The 27,608-nt window shown below is 43.2% G+C and overlaps 2 protein-coding genes across 2 annotated transcripts in view; both read left to right on the forward strand.

Annotated features, from left to right (window-relative positions):
• Positions 1–2,526: 2,526 nt before the first annotated feature.
• On the forward strand, positions 2,527–5,243 carry thoc3 (THO complex 3). Its single transcript, XM_028416663.1, has 6 exons — positions 2,527–2,717; positions 3,046–3,202; positions 3,406–3,610; positions 4,422–4,583; positions 4,706–4,806; positions 4,927–5,243. The coding sequence occupies exons 1-6, from the start codon at positions 2,538–2,540 to the stop codon at positions 5,088–5,090; spliced, it is 969 nt and encodes a 322-aa protein (XP_028272464.1). The 5' UTR covers positions 2,527–2,537; the 3' UTR covers positions 5,091–5,243.
• Positions 5,244–15,293: 10,050 nt separating this feature from the next.
• LOC114443001 (complexin-2) overlaps positions 15,294–27,608 on the forward strand; it is a 34,300-nt gene continuing 21,985 nt past the window's right edge. Inside the window, exon 1 of the mRNA XM_028416904.1 lies at positions 15,294–15,379. The gene's annotated coding sequence lies outside the window, so the exon portion shown is untranslated. The remainder of the gene's footprint in view (positions 15,380–27,608) is intronic.

The following is a 27,608-nucleotide window of genomic DNA, read 5'->3' on the forward strand; positions in this document are numbered from 1 at the left end:
TGTTGTAGGAACTCAAGAACCCAAACCGTGTCTGTTTAATATATTAATCTGATCATAATTCAGAGAAAACAAAAATAATCACCTATAATTTTACTGATGGATAATCAGGCCTCTAAAGATTCAGTTTGAGTCATTGATCGAAAGCATTAATTTATTAATAGGTCACATATAGAAATGTTGATTTAAACCAGGATCTCAAAATGCAGTGAGTTCCTACAACATCTGACGTTCAGTAACTGCAGCTTTTATCATCAGGTCTTTTATTTTGAAGGATTTTGAACCTGTGGATCCGGGGCTGACTGAACTGTTGGAGGGAAGCTGCACCTGTTTTTGCACAGTTTTCTTCAGACACTTTGACTTGTAAAACAACTGCAAAGCTTTAGGTTGATGTTATTTTTTTTTTTTTTTGTTCTATGTGATGCACAAAGGATCTTTGTGACATCCGAAGGAATGCACTGTACTGTTTCTGACTTCTCCTCCACCTCCTCTTTACTCCCAGCCATAACCAGGGCTGCACAGCTGGTTGACATACACCACCATGCTGCCCTGATAGGGCTGCTACATACTACAAAAAGTATTCAGATTACCTCTGCTAAAGCTTTTTAAAGGAGCAATTTGTAATATTATGATTCAAAAACGTTAAGCCAACATGCTAACCAGCTACACTCAAATGCACTTTGAACCATTGGTGCTAGGGCTGCACAAGTCACCATTGGAACCAGCCAGCATGCTAACCAGCTAGCCTTGGACTCAATCATCCAATAACCACCCTGTATGATTGAAGCTAGCATGCTAACCAGTCACCTGTGGAGCACTGTACTGTAGCATTCACTCTGCCCTCAGTCCAACAGGAGCTGAAGAACCAGAGTTACCAGTCTCACAGTGGCGTCTGCTGTCTTTTCATCAGTAATATTTACTTCTCTACACCATGGTGGAGTCACGGATCCATTTTACAGTCCATATTTCTCCATCGTATGACTGGTTTAATGAGTCTTTTGAGTAAGAAGTCACCCCATGTCAGAGCCATTCATTAGAAACAACAGCACCCCCTGTCTTAAGAACAGTAGCCTACTACAAATTGCTCCTTTAAGGAACCTTTTAGAGTCTGATGATGGTTAATGAACATCCACAACAATAATAACAAAGTAGTGGTCTGAATTAAAATGATGGAAGGACATTCTGATGCCCTAACTGTGCAGCCCTGACTGTAGTGTCTTGGTACTCATGTCCGACCTCTTCCTGAGTCTGAGGGCAAAACAACCAGAGACTCTTTCCACCGCCATGTTTCCTGCTGCAGCCCAGGTTCCAGCGTGTCGACTATCAGAGCCTGCGGGGCGGGAGCGCGGCTGATACTTCAGGTTTAGAGGAAAACGAGGTTTCCGCTGTAGCACATCTAACAGAAATGTTCTCAGGGTCCGCGGGACTGAAACGTCACCACACCCTCTCTTCAGGGGCCTCGATGAGAAGACAGACAGAAAGCCAGAAGTGCTTTGGAGGGATGAGGTGCTTGTTTTTCTACCTCTCCACAGACACCTGCCTCTAAAAACCCTAAATCCTAATTTACGTTGTGTGGCATGAGATGTCTTCCTCCACTTAATCAGCACAGACGACCTGTTTCTCACCATCACCGTGCATTCCTTGACTTTTATTTTGTAGGGCTTGCTGTCTATATATAGCTTTCCTCACACATGATGCAACATTGAAAACAATTTTGAAGAGTATGCAATTACATGAGGCACATTTGTATGACGATCCTCTCACCTTGTCATTCTTTAACACACAGACATCACATTTAAAAGTGCATTTTACTGCGTCTGTACATTGTATGTTATTCTAATGCAAAATGTGACGTGAAGGACGATTTAAAGCTGCCACAGGCCTGAATATTTTGCATATCGAGGCCTTTGCACAGGCCTCTGAGCGGCAGCAGAGTCGGCCTGCAGCTGGTTAACAAAGGGAAGTACTGTATCTGACCGAGTCTGGGTGATTAGATATTGTGTGTGTTTGGGATATAAATGGAGTGTTCAAGTTTTTTTAAGGAAATTGGATTTTCATTTTAGCATCACTTGAAATAAAATTACAATTAAAACTGAAAAAAGGGCTGTTTGTCTGTTTTCCAGTGCAACCTGCAGAAAACATAAGACCACTGAGGAAACAAATACTAATCTATAAATTAGAACAATGCACAAAAAAGACTCCAGGAACTATTGGGCTTAAGATATAGTTGCTTTTATAGATTTTTAGATAGATTTGCCTATTGATAATAAATAAAATCCTTTAAAGAAAAGCCTTAAAGAAACACAAATTACATATTATACAGCAAATTACACAGCTAATGAAACAAGCCGATTTAATATGCAATTTCTAATGGATTCAATTCTGATATCATAAAATTTAAAATGTCAATATCAGGTGAAATAATGGTAATAACCTGATTTTCACTGGATTTAAAGCGGGGTCTTGTTTTACCCTCCGGGACAGAAGGGGGCGCCAAAGCGCTCAAACGCCTCAGAAATATTACGAGAGAGAGTTAAAAGATGGCGTCGCAGTACTACCAGGAGATGCAAGAAAGCTTCAAAAATAACAACAAAAGCCGAGAATTCCCAGCGCACACGGCCAAAGTTCATTCGGTGGCGTGGAGCTGCGATGGACGTAGACTCGCCTCCGGGTCTTTCGACAAAACAGCCAGCGTATTTGTCCTGGAAAAGGACCGTTTGGTGAGTCAATGCGCGGCGTTTTGCTAGCATGCTAACGTTAGCCTCTCAGCAGTCAATGAATGGAGTTGTCTGAGCGAAACTCTGGCTAATGTTAGCCTTAATTAAATCACCTACTGCCATCAGTAACAGCAATGTTGATCAGAGGAAAGTAGTATTTTGTTACTATATTAGGTTTTGCCGCTCCGGTTATAATTTAATTTTAATTGGTATACAGTGTATTAATTAAAATGATGAACAAGGCACTTTAAGACGTTGTGTTGCTCATGTTTGTGCAGCTTTATGTTGTTGTTTGTTGTTGTTTTTAAATTTGCCACGTGGTTCTGGACAGGTGAAGGAAAACAACTACAGAGGTCATGGTGACAGCGTGGATCAGCTCTGCTGGCATCCAACCAACCCAGACCTGTTTGTCACCGCCTCTGGGGACAAGACCATCCGCATCTGGGACGTCCGTACCACCAAATGCATCGCCACTGTCAACACAAAGGGTGGGTTATTAAGTCGAGGGGCTGAGCAACAGCAAACGTCTGTGTAGATGGTGACAATATATGTATAAACGGAAGCTTGATAGCCGCACGCCAGATGCCTCTTACCCCTCCCATGACAGGCATCCTCCTTCTCGCTTTTCCTCTGTTCATATGAAACATGATTTATTTGTCCTAGTTTTTTTAAATGTCTCATTTTTCTGAAGGTGAGAACATCAACATCTGCTGGAGCCCAGATGGTCAGACCATCGCCGTGGGCAACAAAGATGACGTGGTGACCTTTATCGATGCCAAGACCCACCGCTCCAAGGCTGAGGAGATGTTCAAGTTCGAGGTGAACGAGATATCCTGGAACAACGACAATGACATGTTCTTCCTCACAAATGGCAACGGCTGCATCAACATTTTAAGGTAGGAGCCAAATGCAGCAACACAAACTCATCGGAAGCTGTCCGCTGTGTGTTTGGGTTGTCTGTCAGTTTTCACACACTGAAGGTGTGACGTTAGCTGCTGTTGGCTAAGATGGAGCAGTGCATAATCCTCCTAATTTAGTTATAGATTCTGGATTCTTGACTCTCAATGTGGCAAGTATGGGCTTGCAGTGCAGTCTTGCTGTTTGTAAACGCTGAGAACATGACTGGCTTCAGTGCTTTAACAGCTAAAGCTAAATCTAGTTTATTTTTGCAAAACCCACCAACGTGCGCATGAAATATCAAACTAGAAAAACTCAAACTGTGGGTCAAACACACAAACACAAAGGCAAAGCAACACAAGAAAAACACATGTCACAATCTAAAGCTAAATAGTGTCCACAGGAAAGAGCCATAAACCTTGGAAACAGTGTGTTCATTCGATGCCTGACCAAACACGAAACTTATTTAATTTTTCTTGGTCCTTGTCAGTGTTTTTCCTGCGGTCTTAATCTGCAGCTCCTCCAGTGTTAATTTTGGATTTTCGGAAATGCCGCGTTGAAGTCTTGTTAACAGATTTTCAGCCACTGCAGCGCTTTAACTTGAGTTAAAGTTAAAAATCTTTAGATCGAGGCTACATTTCTACACAATAAAAGAAAAAAACAGCTTCTCTTCAACTGTTTTTAGAATGCACCAGGTGTTGGTTATTTTATTAGATTAAATGACGCCTTTCTGATGTGTGTGTGTGTGTTTATGTAGAAGTCTTAACTCCTTTGTTTAAGAGCTGAAATGAAGTGCATGTTTGTTTGCAGTTATCCAGAACTGAAGCCCATCCAATCCATAAATGCTCACCCATCCAACTGCATCTGCATCAAGTTCGACCCCACGGGGAAGTACTTTGCCACGGGTAGCGCTGACGCCCTGGTCAGCCTGTGGGATGTGGAGGAGCTGGTGTGTGTGCGCTGCTTCTCCAGGTCAGTGTGTGTGTCTGTGGGGACTTTAAATAGCATTACATTTATTAAAAAAACATTTTCTTTATGTGAAAAGTGTTTTTCTGTCCGTGACAGTATGATGGATTTTTGTTTTATTGTTGCAGACTGGACTGGCCTGTCAGGACTCTGAGCTTCAGCCATGACGGGAAGATGCTGGCGTCGGCCTCGGAGGATCATTTTATCGACATTGCAGAGGTGGAAACGGGTCAGTATGACTGTTTGTCCCACGCAGCTACACAAAAAGGCTGACATGGGCATAAAAGTCTAGAAAAAACTGCCACCTGTGCTATTTAATCTCAGTTTGTTTCTGTCCTTTTTTTTGTAGGAGACAAGTTGTGGGAGGTCCAGTGTGACTCTCCAACCTTCACCGTCGCCTGGCACCCAAAGAGGCCGCTGCTGGCCTACGCCTGCGACGACAAGGAGGGAAAGTACGACAACAACCGAGAGGCAGGAACAGTCAAACTGTTCGGCCTGCCTAATGACTCCTGAGGAGGATCTGCCTAGCTGTGTTCCTCTGCAGTTGATGGTTATAATCAGGCAGACCTTCACCGGACCGAGCGCTGCACCTCCACTTTGCCACCAGCAGATGGCACAGTTGTTCCATTTTTCATTCCCTGTTTTGTACACAGAAAATAAAATTGTCAGTGCTGTAAAATATTGTTTTTATGTAAAATAAATTGTTTTGATAATAATGTTGTCTTTCTACTTTTTGTATATCATGAGCTCTGATGTGTAAATATTCATTCAGACCTATTAGAGGACATGTTGTGGTCATAAGGACACGTTTGTGATTTTTAGTTTATGACCATGTTTTTATAAGAACATGTCTCAATTTGATCCATCACCACCACAGCATGGGTAAAAATGAATGATTAAAGTTGTAAATCTTGTAAATTATTAGATATTTATGTTTTTTTTTATTATATTATATTATTATTATATATATAAAGTTGTATATCTTGTAAATTATTAGATATTTATGTTGGACATGAACTAAACATGTACACTAAGCCAAAAACTCAGGTAACACACCAACTAAATGTGGAAAATTACATCATCTTTCCAGTCATCATCATAATAAACAACAGTATCAGACTGTGACCTGTGAATATCGATGGATAATTTAAAACAGACATCATCTGCTGGTCTTCCCTTCTGTGACCACTTTATCTTCCTCCACGCCGACATACGTTCACAGCGTGAGCTCAGATTCGAGGCCTTCAGCCTGGACCAGTGGCAGCTGGTCGCTCCCTGTCCCCAGAGCCGAGGACCAGCAGGCTGCAGGATGTTTTCTCCTCCTAGTTTCCTGTCATCTTAGCAGGGGTGTCACCGAGCTCCCCGCTGCTCCCACTTTAATTTATTTTCACTCTGTTCAAACCTCACCGGGAAAACTGAGCAGTCCAAGAAAAACATAAGTGTCCAAATCCTCCCTGAAAGCCCTCTGCTGACTCACCTAGTCAGGCATGAAATGAAACATAATTAAGTCAAATTCTTTGAAAGTATTTCAGGCTGTTTTCTCATTTGTTGACTTCAAAAAATTGTGTAACAAAGCTCACTAGGGAGAACAGTCCATTTAAAAAAGCATTTTATGTAGATATAAATAAAAAGGTAGTAGTAAAATCTGCCTACAGGTGGAGTTGTGCAGTGAGTTTGCCAACAGCAGTATCTGAACTGAACATGAAAACAGATCAATGAACGACCTCGCTTTTGTTCAAGGATCATCACGTCAAAGCCGACATGCAGATGAGACGAGTCAAGCACCTGGGGTTGAATTCAGCACGATGGCCCTTGAACGTGTCATCCCTGCTGATCCCAGCTGCTATTTATGGTGGTGGGGACGTTGACGTGAAGAGGTCGGTCAATATCCATGGATGTGATTGCCAGCGAGCATCATGGGACAATAAATCAAACACAGCTGCCTGCTGGGTCTCCTTCAGCAGGAAGGTCTTTCTCATTTGACTTGTAATGGTCTGATCTGTGCAGGACCCCCCCAGCCAGCCTTCCATTTACAGCGAGCCCATAAATCACTGCTGGTTTTTGCACGTTGATGCAGCTTCGAAGCTCCACGGATGGAGAACAGAGTAAAATGATGTTGGTGCTGTATGCAAAGTTCAAATAATAATAGATGTAATCCTTACTAGCGTCTGAATAATTGTAGCTACAGAGGAGAGAGCAAGCAGGAGAAAGGGATCATCTATCTATCATTTGAGCTTTAGTGGCTGAATTTAAGAAGCAACCAACAGCAGACTACTTCACAGCTGTAGCAGGCTACAGAGGGTTTCAGGTAGAACCATAGACGGTAGAACAGCTATGATGTCACATAGGTTGTGAGCCATTTTCAGTCCACGTGGGAGGCTTGGAGAGTCGCCATCTTGGTACCATCTGCCTGACTCTCTGTTAATTCAAATAGAAGCAAAGAGGTGGAGTCATTCTAATAGAGGGTGGAAGCGTCACAGGATGTGGAAGTCTCGGTGGCTATACTCCATTGACAGTAAAAGCTATGGACAGAGCTTCGTCACAGATTTGTTTCTGAAAAGCCGTTTTGAGGCTCGGTGGGAGGCTCCGACTGCCGCCATGTTGGCAGCGTCACGTCCGCCAAAACTCCAAATATGGACAAAGAGGGGGAGCACGAGCGGAGTTTCGATCGTGGAAGCAGAAAACTCGCGCTTCTTCTGCATGAGCTTCTAGTCTGAGCCCCGATGGTTGCCGCTTGATCACTAAGTGGTGAAAATCATGTTAATTGGCAGCGTGCTGAAAAACGTGACAAATGGCAAGTGGACACTCGAGGAACTGCACTTTTTGATACTTTTTCATTGGCGGCTGCTTAGTTATATTAGCATGCATGCTAAACTTCGCCAGCTAGTTAGCTACACTGCACCACATTCCTCATCGATGCTGATACTTAACATTTTCCTGGTGATAATATTTCCGACATGCCAAACCATATAGTTTGGTTTAGAGTTAGAGATTAACAGGACAGTAGCTCATTCCAGCCAGTGTGGGCACAGACAGAGGCCTGTTTTGTGTGTGACAAGAGAACGTTTTTGTGTATTAGGTGGAGGACACCTGCTGCCTTCTAACAGTTTTTTTTATTTTTTATTTGGTCCTAACAAGCTTAATAGTTTAAATGTATGGAAGGTGAAACGTGTCAGAAATGGGCTCGCTGTCTGAATTTCACCCTAATCAATATTTTAATTCATTGAAGAGCAGCTTTTCCCAAAGGTGATGCTCCTTTGTTTCAGCAGATGTGCTCCAGCATGCTGATCAATCCATTCTGATACTGATGCTTTCAGACATCCTGTGTGTGTGTGTGTGTGTGTGTGTGTGTGTGACTTTACATTAGCATGTGTGAACGTGTTATCAGTGCTGGGTATTTATTCTTGTGTGTGTGTGTGTGTGTTGAGGAAGGGCAGCTGCGTGCAGAGAGATAATCAGACCCACCCGTCCATTTGCTTCAGTCAAAACGAATTAGTCCCCAGATCTGTTAAAGGGCACTTCCGCTGTTCTGGGTAATTGCTGCACTGCATTGACCGCAGGCCTCCTGATTGATTTCTGGAGTTTTGATAAAATGAGAATCTTTGATATCCACTCAGTCTGGTTTCCTTGATCTCATTTCTTTGGCAAATATTACACACACACACACACAGACACACAATATTTGTGGCAACACACTCATTGAAGTTGCCCAGTTATTGGCAGCTTCTTTCACTGAGCTGATTCGTGTAAACACGAAACCTGGTTACCATAATCTGAGCAGGAGATTAGAGGAGCCTGATTTCCCCGGTGGATTTATCTGCAGTTTATTCTAATTTCTAATTGGCTGAGTGTGCACATGGATGACAGAACCTCACAGGCAGGGAAAGTAACAGCGATGGAGAAAGTACGCAGATATCGCAATTATCAATGTACACGTCTGATCTTCAACGTTTCAGCGAACGAACCTTGATTTATTGATCTCACAGTGATGATCCTGTCCTTGTACTAGTTTTCCTAGCTTGTAGTGTTTCCTCTTCATCTGATCTAATTGGTTGATTGAGGTTAGCCTGTGATAGATGGTGACAGATCGATGGTTCACCCAATTAGCTGCAAAGCACTCAGGTCAAACTGTCCCTGGGACGACCTCACTGATGTTTTGTCTTCTGTCCTAATTTTTCCTAATCTCTTGAACAATAGTCGGCTTGAGGCGCAGGTGAACAGTCCCTGCAGGTCGCTTTGTGTTGATTAAATGCACCTGAACAGTGCTGGATGGAACAATGGAAGGACAGTTTAGCATCTTTCATTCATTTGATGAAGAATAAATATAGGTCAGAGCTTTTTATGTGTGTACTTTCTCTGTCATGAAACTAATTTACAGCAGAATTTTGATGACGCTGAGGATGTCCAGAGCCTGACAGAGACCTGTGCTTCTATTGGGAACCTTCCAGGTGTTAATGTGCTACATCGTGTGAATGTAATGCAACAGGAGCCGGAATAAATGACAGGTGGAGACGACACGTAGGGAGCTGTGATAATACTTCTCTGCCTGGATAAACTGCACAGAAAGCAGTGTGTGTGCTCAGCAAACTGAATAAATAAAGGCTCCGGCTGCAGGTTCAGAGTTTATCACACGCAACAATACGAGACGTTTGGGGTTCTAATTTGTGGTTTTTGACCTCGGGGGAATAAGCGGCGAGGACGCAGATTACTGCTTTAACTGGAAGTGCAGGAGTCAGGACTTTTCTTTCTGAAGAGGCAGCGAACCGCTGACAGCGGCAACGCTCGGCTGGTTTAACCAAAACGCTCCGGATAAAGACAAGAAGCAGACACACACACACACACACACACAAGGAGACAGAGGGAGTACATGTGGACGGCAGCATCCATCTTAGCAACAGGAAGTTTTGTTTCTTCTAACAGTTAAAATGTATTTAAAATTTGAGAAGCAGCACAAAAACGAAGCATGTTCAATCAGATGACTGCAAGTAACATGATTCACTGAACCTGTGGCACAACTATAGACTCAAAGATGGTTCATTTATTATCATCGTCTTAGTGTGAAACAGGTCTGTGGTAGATAACTGAAAATTAAACTAAACTTAAACTAAAAATGGAATTATCCCGAATTCTTTTTATTTTAGTTTTAAACTTTTTCTCTGTAGTATACATCTTTTTTGCTCTCCTCTGTTGGAAGCGACGCAGAAGTTAGCATCTCAACATGAAGCCAGTGGGATTTGTACAGTGTCTTTAAATTATTGCAGAAAATTAACAGAAATTTATGAAACTCAATGTTTTGTCCCTCGGGATAATTTTCACTAATGAACACCACCTTTATGATTTTCTTTAAAGCCTAAAGTACGATACCAGGCTATAGACCAACAACAGCATGCTAACCCAACTAAGACGCCACAACCGCTTTGACCGCCGATAACAATATTGATGGATATCACTTGTTGTCCTCTTTACCTACTTGTTAGCAACCACCTTTACATAGGCTGCTCTTTATAGGATTTTAACAGAAGGAGGAACAGAAGTGACAAAACTGCAGTTCCTCATGTGTCCACTAGAGGCTAACTCCATGTTTAAATGTACAGCTTAACAGCAGTGTGTTATAGAACAGTGGAGAACACACACAGGAAGCTCTAGCTGCATATATGCCAGACGCTACGCCTTAGCCTCAGCCCACCACACAGTCCTGCTGTTGCATTCAGGGTCATCAGTTTTCAGAGCAGCCGCTGTGGCTGCAGGCCGCTGATGTGAGAGCCTGGTGTAACACTAATGCGCTCATTGTTAAAGTGTCATTAGCGGTGTCATTTATCAATGAGCAAACAGACACTGAGCAAACAGACAGAGCAGGTGCTGCCCGCTCATGTCACACCAACACAAACAGACCAGCTGAGAGAAGAGGGCACTAAAGCAGCAGGGTTTTCAAAATAAGAGCATAAAGACAAACCTTCATCGTCACTGACAAACTCTAAAGCAATTTGGAAGATGAAACCTTTATAGCCGGCAGGTTGGCGGCACATTTTTGCCCTCTAAGGGTACAAATCTTAGTTATGGCGCTCATGTCATCGCTCTGTCCTCGCCATAGAATTCTTCCTCACAGCCCACATCGGCGAAACCCCTCAGCTGATGAAATGTGGTAGGCGTGTCTGACCATTGGCTGGATTAAAAGGCTTAATGCCGCCACTGTGTGAGATCAGTGGAAACACCATGATGAATCCACCTAATGGGCTCCAGAGCAGTCTGCATATTGAAAAGTTAATATTTTATCACATCCTCATTACCGCCATGCTACTTACTGTTACCGTTTATGTGATTTAAGTCGCCTGTGTGATCAATCGATCAGTCCATCATCTGCTTTGTATATTTAGCCACTGAGCAATATCTCATGTCATCTGCCATCATCAGTAAAAGTCTCTTATGCACAGTCCTTTCATTTCCAGCATCTAGCCAAAAAACACAGAGCTGGTCAGTCGAACAAGACAGAAGCAAATGATTACTATCAAATAATGACAAGGCTAGCAATGCTAACCATATTCTGAAACAACTGACGTGTTTGTGTGGGACTTAAATGTCTTAGCAATGGGTTAACTCCAAGTTAAAACAGCAGTGAAATGGTGTATTCTCTGTATTGCCCTTAGCCAAATATATCCTCTTAAATGCCTAAAAAAGCTGATAAAACCAATAAAAATGTAGCATCATTGTTGCTGTGTTTTGCAGGGTAAAATGTCCGACAATGTGTTTAGCCATCGTAATCTAATGTACAGCCAGGTCTCTCAGAGATCCAGGGAAAAATAAAACTCCAAGTATACTGCAGTGTAGAAGAGGAGAGGAAGAAGCTCGGCACATTCTCATAAAATGTAATCAGCCGATTAGCTCCTTATTATTCACTGAATCAGAGTGTGATGATGACAGATGCAGCGAGGCCATCGCACCACATCTGCTGCAGAGGAGGCGTCGCCATAATGCACGTTCAAACTTTAGTCACAACTGCTGCTAATAAATATGGTAGAGCTTGTTACAAAATATAGACACATAATAAAATATATTTAGAAAAAGACATAAAGGTAAATATAGGTTGAAATATTTCATGTTTAGTCTTTTAACATAAACTTCACAACAGTTTTTTCCCACATCGTTGAAGCTCACAAATAATCACACATAATAAATAAGTCAGTGAGCTGAGAACAAACATCAGTGAACAGTGAAGTGAACCTTACTGTAAACTTGAAATATGACATGCGTGAGGCGGCTGGAGGCTGTTCCCTGACAAAATTGACATGAGGGTGTAATTGCATTAAACCAGAAGGCCTTTAAATAGCAGGGTCCTGCCAGAGAAGAAGCTAATTAATGTGATTTGGGTCTGTGAGCGCCCATCCACAGGCAGAGCCTCAGACTCAGGAAGGCACGCTGAACTTAAACGGAACAAAACCGAGCAGTGCTACAGCAACGAGACGACAACACCTCAGTTCAGACTGGATGACAATATTATGAAGAATAACAGACCTCACACAGAACGTTAGACAGGTAGCTATACAGGTGAAATTAGAGATAAACAGTTAGCGCTGGCTGTTATGTCTCAGACCGCACACCTCTGAATGATGCATGATATAGACTGCAACACAACGATGTTGAATGCTCTTTCTAATGTGGCATCAGCCTTTGTTTCCCACCTTATCTCCATATTCATCATGAGCCAGCAACGTCTGAAGCAGCATTATCACAATAAACAGGAAGTCTTCCCCAGACCCTCCTGTTTACCAGCCATTTTGACCTAAACGGGTAAAGCCTATGAAGCACAGACCTCCATAGAGGTTCTTCAGAAGGATGCATCCCTTCAACTGGGACACAGCGATTGTATCAATGACTTTTGAGTCTTGACTATAACTCTGGTAGTTGAAAACATTTACAGGCAGCCTGACGGTCAGCTCAGAGCAGCCACACCAGGCAGAAATGACATGGCTCCACTGCAAAAAACTCACAGTTTGAGGCCATGCAGTAATCCAGTAAAACTGTGGCCTCGGTAGTCTGAGATTCTGTCTTGTCAGTGCTGCTGTAGACATTTTGTGTTTTGCAGCAACTGATTGATAGAAATGAAATGATTCGAGCTGCGGTTCCATCGACCAGATGTCACTTTAAAACACATGAAGCTCCGTCATAGTGAATAATTCAGAGGAAATAACCGCGTGTGTGTTCTACTGGCTCTCCGTCTGTTCACACATACAGCAAATGACATTTCTGCATGTTTTCTATGCTCCTCAGCGTTTAATTCAAACAGCGTCTCTCATGATTAACACTTCCACATCATTTCTGCTGATCCTTGAAGCGATAATTTCATTTTATTAAAAACTTCATGAAGGTTTTTTTTTGCATTTGTATCTGCAAACATGTGCACAAAGGCCCACAACACTGAGATCATTGAGAGGTTTCACAGTCTGGTCACTTGCATTCTGGGTAATGTAGGAACAATGCAGAAAGTAAAAGGTTTTAACTGAACTTTTTGTTTCTCTGAAGCAGCTGCTATTTTTGTTTTCACTATTTTCGGTGGGTTTCCTCCTCCTCTTCCTTCGCCGCGCTGCATTACAGCTCGGATTAGTCCATTAGTCACAGAGGGGAGTCCAGTGTATCATCAGCCAACAAGCCATCGCTCTCGCTTCAGTAAACGATCCATCACTGCTGTTAGTTGCTTCAATTGTTGGAAACACTTCAGAGAAAAAAAAAGAAGAAAAAATAAGATTAATTGTAGCTGCATCTCCGTCTCATTACACAAGCGGAGGAGGAGGAGGAGGAGAAAGAGGAAGGGCAGCGGGTGCAGAAAATAACTTGTAAATCAAGTTGTTTAAGATGGGGACCACGTTAAAGAGTCATCAGGTTAATGTTAGGGATGTCTTATCAGACAGTCAGACAGGGAGTGTTTAGCCTGAAGGATTCTTCATCGTCATACAGTGAAGGATGCTGGGAAGTGTTTACTTGTTTTAAAAATAAACAAAAATACAAACATAATATTCTAGTTCGCTGCTAAAAAGTAGCTTAAAGGGAGGATTTTAAAGGCATTATATACAGTGAGGAAAATACATATTTGGACACCCTGCTATTTCGTAAGTTCTCCCACTTAGAAATCATGGAGTCCACTGTGTCCAGAAACTGTTTATATGTATGATAGAGCTGCAATATGTATTTGAACACCTGTCTATCAGCTAGAATTCTGACCCTCAAAGACCTGTTAGTCCGCCTTTAAAAAGTCCACCTCCACTCTATTTATTATCCTACATCAGATGCACCTGTTTGAGGTCGTTAGCTGCATAAAGACACCTGTCCACCCCATACAATCAGTAAGACTCCAACTACTAACATGGCCAAGGCCAAAGAGCTGTCCAAAGACACCAGAGACAAAAATGTACACCTCCACAAGGCTTGAAAGGGCTACAGGGACATTGCCAAGCAGCTTGGTGAAGAAAGAACAACTGTTGGAGCAATGATCAGAAAATGGAAGAAGCTAAACATGACTGTCAATCTCCCTCAGACTGGGGCTCCATGCAAGATCTCACCTCGTAGGGTCTCATTGATCCTAAGAAAGGTGAGGAAACAGCCCAGAACTACACGGGAGGAGCTGGTCAATGACCTGAAAAGAGCTGGGACCACCGTTTTCAAGGTTACTGTTGGTAATGCACTATGTCATGGTTTGAAATCATGCATGGCATGAAACCAGCATGTCAAGGCCCGTCTTAAGTTTGCCAGGGACCGTTTGGATGATCCAGAGGAGTCATGGGAGAAAGTCCTGTGATCAGATTTGGAGGAAGAAGAATGATGAGTACCATCCTAAGAACACCATCCCTACTGTGAAGCATGGGGGTGTTTTTCTGCACATGGGACAGGACGACTGCACTGTATGTCGTGTATGAGAGGATGACCGGGGCCATGTATTGCTAGATTTTGAGGAACAACCTCTTTCCCTCAGTGAGAGCGTTAAAGGTGGGTCGAGGCTGGGTCTTCCAACATGACAATGACCCGAAGCACACAGCCAGGATAACCGAGGAGGGGCTCTGTAAGAAGCATATCGAGGTTCTGGCGTGGCCTAGCCAGTCTCCAATAGAACCCAATAGAAAATCTAAAGCTCAAATTCTGTGTTTCTCAGCGACCTGACTGATCTACAGCAGATCTGTGTCTGTAAACTCTTTTCAGGTGTTTTGGGCTCCTACTCCGCTTTTATTGTGAAAAGTTAAAACTTTAACATGGAGATATGGAGACTGAGTCATTTTTGTTGCCAGCCCCAAGTGGACACATGAGGAACTGCAGGTTTTGGTCACTTGGTAAATGCTACCTCAGTTCGTACTCCACCATTGCTTTTAGAATGTAATCACACTGTGTTGGGACATATTTTAGCCCTAAAGTCTTCTTTTATTGTGAAGGAGCTTTCTAACTGTTCAGCACATTTACTTTCAGGCTTTATCAAATCACCTGGTCCCGTTTGATTTATTTAATACACAGAGGAGGCAATCTGATCATATAGAACTATTCCTGTGGGGGTTTTTTTGGTGTGTTTTTTTAAACCGAACCATTTTCTTGCTGAGAATCTGTCGCCATATGCTTTGTGCACTCTCTCTCTCTCTCTCTCTCCCTCTCTCCTGTCTGAGGAGTGGAGGGTGTGAGGTAATAATGCAGAAGGGGGTGGGAGAGAGAGAGAGAGAGAGAGAGGGAGGAGAGGGAGAGGGAGGATATAGTACAGGCATCGCACAGAGGTTTGGCTGCAGACTGGTCGGGATCCCTTTCGCCGCCTCGGTCGCTCCCAGACGCATCAGGTTAGTAAAACAAACAAAACGCAGCGCGCGCCTTTAGCCGTTATCACACAGGCGGTGACGTGGAGGTGGGTGGTGGTGGTGGTGCTGCTGCACGCGGGGACTCGCGCTCGGATGTGTTTTCGGTGTATGTGTAGATGAGGAGTGAGGAGAGGGTGCGCACAGGTTTGTGTGTGTTTGTTTATGTGTGTGCGCGCGTGTGTGCAGGTATCAGTCACCAGTGCAGCATGCGGAAGTCGGCGGGAAGGCGCGCGCGCGCGGTGCAGAAATGACGGTTTCATGTGTGAGATGTGGCTCGCGGGTGCTAAACATGAAGGCGTGCTGCAGATGAACGCCCCCCCTCCTTCTTCCTCCTCTTCCTCCCTCCTCCATCCATCCCCGCGTTTTCTTCATCCAGGTGAAGGCGGGTCTCCTCCTTTGTCCCTTCCAGCAGCCATCTCTCGCCTGTAGGTGTGAATGATGATGATGATGATGATGATGAGGAGGGGGCTTGTTTCACTGGTAATCAGTGATGAGCAGGGCCTGGCCCGGCTATGGTCCTCCGCAGTGCCGTCACCACCTCCACCACCACCACCACCACCTCCAGCAGCAGCAGCAGCACCTCAGCTGGTGATGGATGCTGAGAGAGTCTGAATTATTTATAGCAGGCAGTGCATTGATTTGCTTTATGTAATGCACCCGGGAGCGGAGAGTGGAAGGCGTTGTTTGTGCATCAGGGAAACACTCTTTTAAATCTGTGTGTGTGTGTGTGCCGGTGCTTAGTGTTTGATAGGTGGTGTGTGTGGATATGAGTGAGATGTTGAGCCAATCACAGAGATGAAAGATCTTGGCTGGATATTTAAAGGTAAATTACACCAAAACATGGTTTCATTTACTCGAGTACTGCCCTGCCTGTGCAGAACTTAAAGCATATTGGTCCAGGTCTGTTCCAAACAGCTTCCTCTCTGTCAGATCATGATAGTCTTCAGCATTCTCAGGCCACTTGTGTGCTGTTCTGATGGATGGCTGAACTGTGCAGATCCTGGGTCTGTGTGCGGGGGGTTCAGAGGGAAGAAGGATGTGATTGTCCTCGCTGTGCAGATGGCGTTGAATGCACCTGGAATATTTTGGTAAACTTGGTGTAGTTGGAGTTTGGAGACATCAGAGGATGTTTCTTTGGCTTTACTCGCCACTGTCCTTCTGATTGTTCTCATTCTTGTTGGCTTTAAGTCAGGAGCTGTAAGACTACAGTAGAGAGGACTGTAACTGCAGCTGCAGTCGGATCAGTAATCATCCTCTGCCAGGCTGAGCAGCTGCAGCTGAGCTCTTGGCCCGTGGCTCTATGCTGTCACAGATCAGCCTTTAGAAAGGAGTAACGAATGCATCAGGTGAATAATTACACCGCCGCTGTCCTCTACCAAACACTTCACTAAGCAACAAGTTTCAATATGTCCTCATGAAAGAAGGCCACATTTGGTCGATCTGGTTCCACATGGTTCCTTTTATGAGCGTATCTCCTAATGTCATCTAATGAAGTAAATATTAATCTTAATCTAATCGCAGGACAGATACTGAAACGAATGTCCAGTCCGGGTACATACAATGCAGCAGACCTTTACTCAGGAGTCCAAGGTTCAAGTCCCCCTGACACCACAAGCTGTTTTGTTTCTAGTCTGGGTTGAATCTAGCAGAAATAAAGAGGGTAAGGGGAAAAACTGCTTCCAATGTGCGGTCGCCATTTTCAGCTACCATCACTAGGAGTCCCATGAACACCTAGAGATGCAGCCAGAGAAATATGTTCAGACTGGTGACCTGTTTTTCTATTTTACTACAATCTTTTTCCTGTTTGTTAAGATATGAATGAAACTCCCGAAACAGCACAACAGATTCATGTAGACAGTACTCTACTCTTCTACACGACCTGCTCATACACACTCCTAATAATCAAAGAGTAGTGACTAAAAACATGATGACAACATCCAGTAAAGTGTCCTTCATTGTTCCTGCAGGCTGCTAGAAAAGAAAAGCAGTGATCTGTAACGTACATGTCGGAGTGACGAGGTTCTGATGCAGAGCACTGGAGGCTGACACTGTCCTTTCACAGCCATGTGATGGTTTGTTTGCTGTTAGGATATAAAAATATGGTTTTAATTTTGTGGCTGTAGCGGAGCAATGAAATGTCAAGAGCATAACAGAGCGTTTTCTTATATTATGAAATTGAATGGATTCTGATTCATGATTCAGTCAGCCAACCTTTCATCAGGACAATAGTATCTTTACTGTGATACACAGAGTTTATGACGAATGAGACCATTGTTCATAATAAAAATATTTAATTTTGTAAAACGTTGAAAACCTTTTCATGTTCGGTGCTTGTGTATAGTATGAGTGGAAAACAGTCCTGGAGTGGAAAAGTGGGTTATAACCAAGCGGTAACCTTCGGGGCTCAAAGTTGAAGCCCATGCAGAAGTGTCAAAACTTGTAATTCATGCCGCAACTGCTGGGGGTTGGCTCCAAAAGCGAGTAATTTCCCATAGACTCCCATGTTAAAATGGACGACTTCACAGCAGAAAAAAACATGTTTACAGGCTGCTGTGGTCGGTACAAAAAAACCACTCTGGTCTCAGATGATAGGTTCTCTTCTAGTGTCAATTGTAGGGGGGGGTGAATTTTTTTACAACTCACTCGTTTCAATGGTATTCTGACTTAAAATTACGCATAATTATGGGCGTTGCCGCTTGAGTGACAGACAGTTGACGTATCACAACGTGAGTTTCCTGCTTCCATGATCGCCCGCCCCCCTAAACCCCGCTCGTGCTCCCCCTTTTTGTCCATATTTGGAGTTTTGGCGGACGTGATGCTGCCAACATGGTGGCGGTCATCAACGTCCTGGGACCTCCCACCGAACCTCAGAACGGCTCTTCAGAAACAAACGGGTGACGTCACGGAAGCTCTGTCCATAGTTTTTACTGTCAATGGTTATAACTGACACGCTGGTCTTAGCTACATCATTAGATCTGCTACCAAGAATGCTAAGCCTGACTAACCATGGTCGTAGCTTCACGCCCATGTGACTACATGCGACGCCAGGAACCACAGCTATGTTGAAAACACGATATATTGTGAAGAACCTCGTTTGCATGAAATCTGAGCTGCATCAGAACCTGCAGGGCGGCGCCAGCGCCTCGTTTCTGTCCATCACATGCAGCCGTGGAGGGGAGAGCATTTTCATTAGCTTAAAAATAATTTTCCTGCTGAAGTGAAACATCTTCTTCTCCTCACTGTCTGCACTGATGTCCCATCATGCATCTTTCTTTCTTGTCTTTAGCGCTCTTTTGTTATTTATTCCTTAAACAAGACACACTGCTATCATTATTCTAGTGCTGTGTGAGCTTATGTTTTTCATTATTAGTCTGATTTTCAAACTTACTAGAAGTTACACTGAGAGAGGACCTGAGTCAGAGTGGTGCTCTGGTCATAATCTAAGACAATAAATGATACTGGGCGAGTAATGAGAGCAAGGCGAGATTATATTTTACCATTATTTTTGATTTAAGGATGAAAAATATGATTGAATAAAATTAGTTGTTGGTGGTTCTGTTGTTGCTTGATGCGTACGCTACCTGCTGTGTTCAGTAGAATCTTATTGCTTCCATATTGTTTGTGTTCTTGTCGGCTGTTCTGCTGCCATTTATTGTTTTACTGGGAACCTAAAAGGCTGCCAAAATGAATTCAAAGAGGTATCTTGGGACAGATTTTCATCTCAAAGTGCAATATGCTTAGATTTTGATATTACAAGATCTCATCACACCTCCAATAACGAGCTCTATGAGAAGTAAAACCTGCAACATTTAGGAAAGATGGGTGTATAAAATCCACCATATGTTGGATCTGATTGATCACAACAGCCTCGACTACAGACAGTATCTGTGCGTTGCTTTCACCCTGCAGTAGTGACTGTGTGCCAGAGAGGATTCATTAAAGATGCATTATTTGTAACTGCGCTGAAACATCTTCACTCTGAGCTCTTTATTTAGAAGGATGCTCACGAGCTCCGAGTCCTCTCAGTGCTCCCGAGAACACTGAAAGGTTGTGACTGCTCTAGCTGTCTGTGCATGCAAAGCCTTATGGGAGAATGAGTCTGTTTCTTCTAGGTGATGAAGAACAGGTGAAGTAAAAATGAACTTTTAGATTGGACTTCCTGTTTTAGTGACATTCACAAAATATCTGTAGCTCCTTTTAAAATGAAACCACAATATGGCCGTCACAGACCCGGCCCTCATCATCAGGCTGTAACTTAATCCAGAGCCGTGTTGTCACATAGCGGCCGGGTGGAGTGTTTAATCTCATTGAAATGTTATGCAGACAAAGCGGTGCGAGCTTCACGCTGGGCTCTGAGGAGGTCTTATCTTGACGCCGCAGGACGGCTCGGTCGGACGCGGTCACGTGACCCCGATGTCTAACAAGTATGAACAGTTCAGCTGACAGTCGACTTTGCTGCGGTTGTGTCGTGATTTGCAGGGTTATGAATATGAATGAACACTGTTAACTCGTACCAGGACATACTCAATGTTTTCTGCTAATCAAACACACATAACATGCAACTTTCTAGATTAGTCATAAATTCTATACATTTCTTGGACCAAGAAAAACAGATATTCAAAAGATATTTTTGTGAAAACAAATTTCTGATTTAAAAATAAAGGATTTTCCGCAAGAGTATAAACTGTATTTGGTGACATTTTAAAACAATTAATTAAAGACAGACACCTTTTAGTTTCACTGACAGTCACCTTTTCTCTTTTATTAAAAACAATAATCTGAAACGCAATCAGACACACACACACACACACACTCGAGTGCAAACAGCAGTTACAATGAGACTCAAGTGTGCATCAAGTGTGGAGACAGTTTGGCCTGAAAACTCTCAATTACTGTTTTCTGAATGAGTCAACAGCTCATATTCAGCCTGCAGGCCACACACACACAGTGTTATGCTGCTGGCTGTGGGGATGAAGCTCTGTGGTTGTGACAGAAGGTAATTGGGAGGAGGAGATGCTGCATATAAACAGTCCAGACCAAAAGTAATTGGACAGTTGAGTCATTTTTCGTCACACTTTTTTCACGTTTTTGTGTCATTTACACAACCTGAAAATCCTGCACATTGGACTTTGTCCAACTAAACTTTGTATGTTCACAACAACACACAGCGCCCTCTGCTGGTTGCAGTCTGTGCTGTGTTGACTATGAGCATCAGGACTGCTGTTCAGTCATCCTGTTTGCTGTCTGTCGTTCTGTCTGCTCTCTTGTTTACCTCACCTGTCTGCTGTCTGCTTCCTACCTGCCTATGGTCGCCACAGCGCTGATGAGGCGTCTCTTAGATCAGCTCTGACTCAGTGACTCATTGTAAGACCGGCGTCTCTTTGGCTCATTATGAGTCTCGCACCTGTGATAGATTTCAGTTTGGTTTCCCATTAGATGAGTCACAGTAAAACATTTTGACATTTATTGTTTTTTAATGGCCACTTAAGCTTTTAATGGACTTTTGGTGGGACGTCACATTGACCTCCTCACTTCCTGCTAAAATCAAAGCACACGCAGCTGTACTTCCTGACACTTCATTTAACTGCACAGAAGAACCACAGGAACACTCCTCAGTGTTTTGCTCTGTGTGTTGTTAGCATCCTCCCTCTCTTCGGTGATCGTCCTGTAGCTGATGCAAAGTGCCTCTGTTGCCCCGGCAACGACCCTTTGGCACCTGTTGCCGTGGATCACCGTGTTAGCAGTCGGCGACGTTCTGGCTGACTTGGGAGAGAAAGCAGCCCGTGCAGCAGCAGAAAGGGGAGAGCTCAGTGCTGCTGCTGATAAATGTTCAGACAGCAAATATTCAGTGTGTCTCCAAAGTCTGATAATCGATCCGTACCCTCATCTGAGCTCCACTGCTGCTGGAAAACTGACCTTTCTTCCCCGAATTATATCTTTAAGGTAGCATATAATCTCAACTGCATCCACCTGAAATTCACAATAAACTACAGAATAATCGATTATTCTGTAGTTTATTGTGGAGTCCCTGCTGTCATAACAACAAAGATGTATGACCTCACCAGGAAACGGGTACAGAGAATAATCTTTATTGAGGTTTGCAGCGTTTTTACATTTTTTTATGTGACATATTTATAGCCTCACATTTTAAGTCACTGTGGGCCTATTGTTCACTGCAACATAAAGTCCAGCACCTCTGTGGAAACAGTACAATCATGGCTACAAGTAGATAGAACTCAAAAGTGCAGCATATTGTTCCACACCAATGCTATAATCCAAACCATACTCCCATCGAGCCTGCTGGTCACAGGTTTGTCATCCATGTCTTCCGTTTTTTACGGAATTCTGCTATATTTTCTGTGTAATTTTCAAAGCGAGGCATGTAGAATAAAATTATGTGGATACAACTTTAGAAATTTAAGCTTCGGTTTGGTCACGCATGATGCATTCAAGGACCAGTTAAATGTTCAAACTGGGACTATTTAAGAAGTAAGAAATGTCTGATTATGACATGATTAACATGAAAAAGATGTCAACTGACTACGTTCACTGAAGAAAATCCTTCTTATTTTGTTATTTAAGTACATTGAGACTTGACAGGAATAATTACTTCCACTGAAAGATACTCGAGGGAGGACATGTGGTCCGTTAAGAAGTCATTTCATATATTGTCTCAGAGTCGAGTGTTTCCGGATCTCCGGCTCTGCACTTCGACCTTTGGCTCCGCCGAGTGTCTGAGCGTCACCCCTCAGAAAACACACAGATTTATTGTTCAATCAGCCATGTAATGAATCCTGCCATCCAGAATCCCCAGCTAATTAACTGCACAGCAGGTTCCACCACCAAGTTAAATAACTTGTGGGTGGCCCATGCAGCTGCGGCCTTGGAGCAGATCTGATTCACTTAATTCCAGTCAAATGCTTTCAGTATATTCAGGAACAAGTCCTGCTGAAATGCTCTTAACTTTTATTTGCACATGTTGAAATCTTTATATGTTCAGGCATTACACGAGCCACCTCTGCCCGCTGCTGCAGCATGGAGGCTGTCTGAGCTGCCACTGTTTTCATCGCAGCGCTCCTCATGCTGACAGGAAATGAGCTAAACGTGGTGTTTAGCACCGCCATGTTGACAGCTCGACAGCGGTGTCTCGTTTCACTGTAAAAGAGAAGCAGGTCATGAATTAGTTTTAGAAGCTAAATATGGGCCGGACAATGGAGCAGGCACAGATGGTTGCTGTCTTTAAACCACACATATCCACATCTACTCTGGGTGCTGCTGAAAAAAACCTTCCATTAATTATTTCTCTGTGCAAGGCGAGGGCCAAACATTCCTCCCTTATAGATTTTTGCTGTCTCTCTAGGTGTCCCAGGGGCCCCTAATGTTACCTCTAACTAATTGAACCAACAGAAACCCAGCGGCCAGGTAATGCAATTCTGCACAGGGATGATGTTGGTTTCCTGCTCTCTGATTTGTTTCAGCTCCAGTTTTCCATCACTGTCAGGAGGTCTCTCGAGGTTCCTGGGGTTGTTTTTGCTTTTTTTATTTATTGATCAAGAATAAATTTGTTATTTGTGCAAACTTGCATGTCATGTCATACATTCTTCCAAGCTCAAATTGCTTCAGGAGGAGGTTGTTTTGTTATTTTTTTTATGACGTTTTTATGTAGAAACCAAAGACATGAGCAAGTGTCCAGGGACCAAGATAAGACCAAAAAGTGAACGGGGATGAGACTGAGGCTTGTCCAAGTCCACAGGTTGAAGGCTTGACTACTGGCAGCACATGCAACATGCTACATGTAGCATGCAGTAAACATTATTAAGCTTCCGAGGCAACAAAAAAGAAGCGTCTGGCTCTCCCCCTTTGAACGTACTACATATTAGCCATGCTATTGATTACTCCCACATTCCAAAACTGTAATACCCCGTTTACACTGGGGAAATCAATCTGGCTAGAGCGGGATTCGGGCCGTATCTGGTGTGTGAACACCGCGAATCCGGCTATATCGCACTTGATTTCAATTCCAACTCTCGGAGGTGGATCTAGCCGGATTGGCTCAAATGTGGCTCAGGTCTGAACGCAAATGCGGCTAGCGACGTGCTACTTCCGGTTAACGATGTGATACTTCCGGTTCACGGGGACAGTGAAAACGCACAACGCATGCGCACACGCGGTCCTACCGCGGCCTGAACGGACTCTGTATAGTACGATGCGCCACCTAGTGGTTTGGAGGACTGCAAACAAGCCGGATTAAGCTGCTTTAGATCCTTGTTCTACAGTAAACGTACATTTGTAGACTTCAGCAGTATGTACTGAAGACAGCACTTATGGCTAAGGCAGGCAACACATGACCGGCTAATGTAGCGAGCTAATGCTGTATTTTGCTAAAAAGAAATCATTTAATTGATGTGAAGTTTGAGTTGTCACATCGTAATATTGCTTAAAACTCAACTCAATATAATATAAGCAGGTGAGCAATGTTACACACAGACTGGAATGTGTTTTGTTCCAGGCTGTAAACACGTTTATTTTCACTGTATAGTTGAATTTTTAAACATGGAGGGCTATGGGGATTGACTCACTTTTGAAGCCACCATCTAGTGGCCATTTAGGGAACTGCAGTGTTTGGTGCTTTCACATTAGCTTCTGTTCTGTTTGGGCGGGAAACTAAATCAACCACTGACCAGCTGTACAAATGATCTTGGCCAAGAAACCCAGACATTTAAAGAAAAAAAGTGTGCGTCAGTGCACACTATGAACAGCTGAACATGGGCTTTGATTTAAGCTCCACTGGTACCTGATACACTTCATGTGAGCGTGGTGTCTACATGTCGGTGTGCGCAGTAAGCCAGTGCCACTGCTCTGTGTTTAATGTTAATCATCCATTGTTCCTGTTGTCACGTCCACTTTGTCTGAGAGGAGGAGATATATGGAGCGTAACTCGATTACACTCTACCCATATAGAGCAACAACACTGACCCCACCCCTCCTCCACTTCTTGACTGCACGGCATCTTCACCTTCTTACGCATTACATCATTTGAACAGTCTGCTTTATGCTCAGATGGTTGGAAGATGAGAGTTAAAGGGTAATTTCACAGAATTCAGGACAATAATTTGCATGACCTTCAGAGAAACAAAACATGAATGTTAATGGGGACATACTGTACAGCAGGCTGAAATAAACAGAACTATATCATCGAGAATATAATGAATTGATGGAATAATCTGATAATTCTTTAAAACTACATATAAAAATAATAAAGTTTTTCACAAGATTCTGTTAGAAAAAATAACATTTCTGCATTCCTCAGCACAACTGGGAAGCCATGATTGAGTGAGTATTTGGCTGAGTTTCCCAAACTTTCAACCCTGACTGTGCTATTTCCATAGAAGTGCAGTGAAAAATTATCCTTGTTCTGCGGTCAGCGTCACGTCCAGCTGCTGCAATTACAATAAGCCAAAGCCACACACCTTCCAGAAATGAAATAATGATATAATCTTTTTAACTGCATAAAGACACATTTATGAGTTCTCCCTCTTTTAGTGTAGACATGATTGTGCTGTTTCCGTAGAGGTGCAGGGCTTTATATTGCTGTGAGGTATAAGCCCACACCAGCACAGACTGTAAATAGTACAACAAAAGTGTCATAAACCAGACTTGTGCCGCACAAAGCTGAACAATAGGGGTGCTTTGACCAAATATAAATTAAATATTGCTTAATTATGTAATAATGAATATTTTCTTTTCAGTCTTAGAAGTCTACAGTTGTAGAAAGTTACATGGAGGTAAAATAAACGCATCCATCAGTGTTCCCTCGTTCTATTTTCCCCTCCTAGCGTAGCTCTCCCCGTCTCCCTGCAACATTCATCACTGTACTCAAGCAGTTGGCAGGCGTAACAAACCTCCCACCCACACAACATCGCTGCCCACCCTCCCAGCATGCTGACGGCCACTTACCACCGCCCTCTTAACCCTGATGGAGTGAAGGGGGGGAGGAGAGGAGGGGTGGGGAGACAGAGTGGTAGAGTGGTGGGAAAAAAAATAGCGGAAGAAGAAAGAAACATTTATGTTGAGCAGTAATCTGAACACAGATTATGTCAGGTTGAGAATCTGTCCTTGCTTTTGTCCTTTATGGATATGAAATGTTCTAATTTTGTTCTTTTAAAGCTTAGATATGGTATATACATGATGCATTCAAGGACCGTCTGACTGATGGTTAGATAAATGATTTCTGACTGTGATGAATGGTTTAAGTTAAGGCCTTTAAAAAAAGCTGCATAACATTTTAAACCACGTTGTTGATGTGTTGGTGGTTACGGGCTAACTAATGACCCCTGTGGCTGTGGAGTGAACTGCGGTCAGCAACCTATCGCTGCTGCTATTGCTGTCGGTAGATGAACCTCCACACTTTGAACCTGTGTAATGACTGAAGTAGAATGGACACAACCGGCAGTAGGAAGGTGTGCATCTTCAAATTACCCATAACACCTCTCTCTGCGTGCCTGTGCCTGTAGAGGCGTTTACTCATCCTTTAACCCAGATCTGTCCTGAGGAGACGAGCAGGCAGACAGTGTCCATGCATTATGTAGTGTTTGTGTCTCTTGTGTCCTGCATAAACAGAGACAGACTATTATTAATTTAGTAATTTTAGTCTCCATCAGCTTCATCTTAAAGAAGCCTCCATACATAAACTGCAGGTTTACTGCGTAAAAAGTAGGAAAACTCACGGTTCCTCCTCTCACCTTCTGCCTTACATTCCCTTCACTTCCTATCCTTCATTTAGACCTTTGGTCCTCCCTCCTCCTCCCTCTTTATCTTTTCCATCCACTCATCATCTTCCTCCCCCCTCTGTCCTCCTTTTTTCCCTCTTAATGTCTTCCCTCCCCATCCTTTGCGTCCTTCTCCTCCTTCAATCACCCAACCGCAAGAAAAATGGATGTCCAGGTCGTTGGTGATATATAGGCTGCTTCCTTCCCCTCCATCCTCTGTCGCCTCAAGGCAGAAGACAGGGAGGTCTGCAGTTAATGTACTGTACAGTGTATCAACCAGGAAAGTAGCCATAGTCACTGGAGTATGTACAGTATATGACATCATTGGATCCGTTTCATTGCATTAGTGCAATGACAGATTCTGATGTGTACTTGGTTTTGTCTCTCTTGTTTTCTATCTTCAAATAAAACTTCCAGTAAATTCCTTAAAGTTTTTTTTTAATTATTTTTTTAAACATTTGTCTACATAAATTCAACAATTTGAACCAGTCTCTGGTCGGTCATCCTCCATCCTCTGCATAATAAACATGGGGAAATGTTCTATTACAAGTACTGCATAAAGGTTTGTTATATTTTAAGCATTCAATTGATAAATTTCTCAATCGATCAAATTGATTTATATCGCAGTTTTCATTCTTGGCCTTGTACCACCACTCCTGGTAAGCAGAAATAAACCAGCCAGAGTTTGCCACTTCAGACGTCAGACCCACCCGCAACATCATTTTCTTGGTTACCATGGTGACAAGTTTTGCCCCAAACACAACATTTACATGCACACAAAGAAATGATTTATCTTCTACCCGGCACAGATGGCACTTTCATTAATGATAATGTACCTGCTGATAGGTAGGTAGAGGAGGACTGGATACATATGGATACCTGGATACACCCCCATAACAAGTGATAACATCCCTTTTCACCTAACACTTTCACTGTCATGGCATCTGTTTTAGTTTGTTGTAGCTAGCTGGCTAATGAACTTGTTTTTAAGATGCGGGGAAAAAAGGATCATAAATATGGATCAGAAGATGAAAGAGATTAAAAAAAATAGAGAATGGAAACAATAAATGGACAGATGATGGACGGATAAATGAGTGACATTCTGGATCAGTGCGAGCAGTAAAATATCAGCAGATGATTAAATGTCAACGAATGAAGGGCCTCTCCGCCTGTCAGAGGTGAACGTGTCGGAGGATCTTTTGTCTTTTTGATGCTTTTGTCTTCGGGCTGAATGAGTTCGCTGTGAAAATGTCACCGGCTGTTTGGTTCCACTTCATCAGCAGCTGCCTTTGCTGCGGTTCGTTTTTGTTTGTCCACGCCTTTTTGTTTGTTTGTTTGTTTGACTTTTTAGCTTCATGTAAATTGCACTTCTGTTCACTGTTGTTCATTCATCTGCCAGAAAACACTCCATGAATTGTTCATTCAGCGATAAGCTGCAGCTG

The sequence above is a fragment of the Parambassis ranga genome, chromosome 10 (assembly GCF_900634625.1).
Source record: "Parambassis ranga chromosome 10, fParRan2.1, whole genome shotgun sequence".
Taxonomy (NCBI): Eukaryota; Metazoa; Chordata; class Actinopteri; family Ambassidae; genus Parambassis; species Parambassis ranga.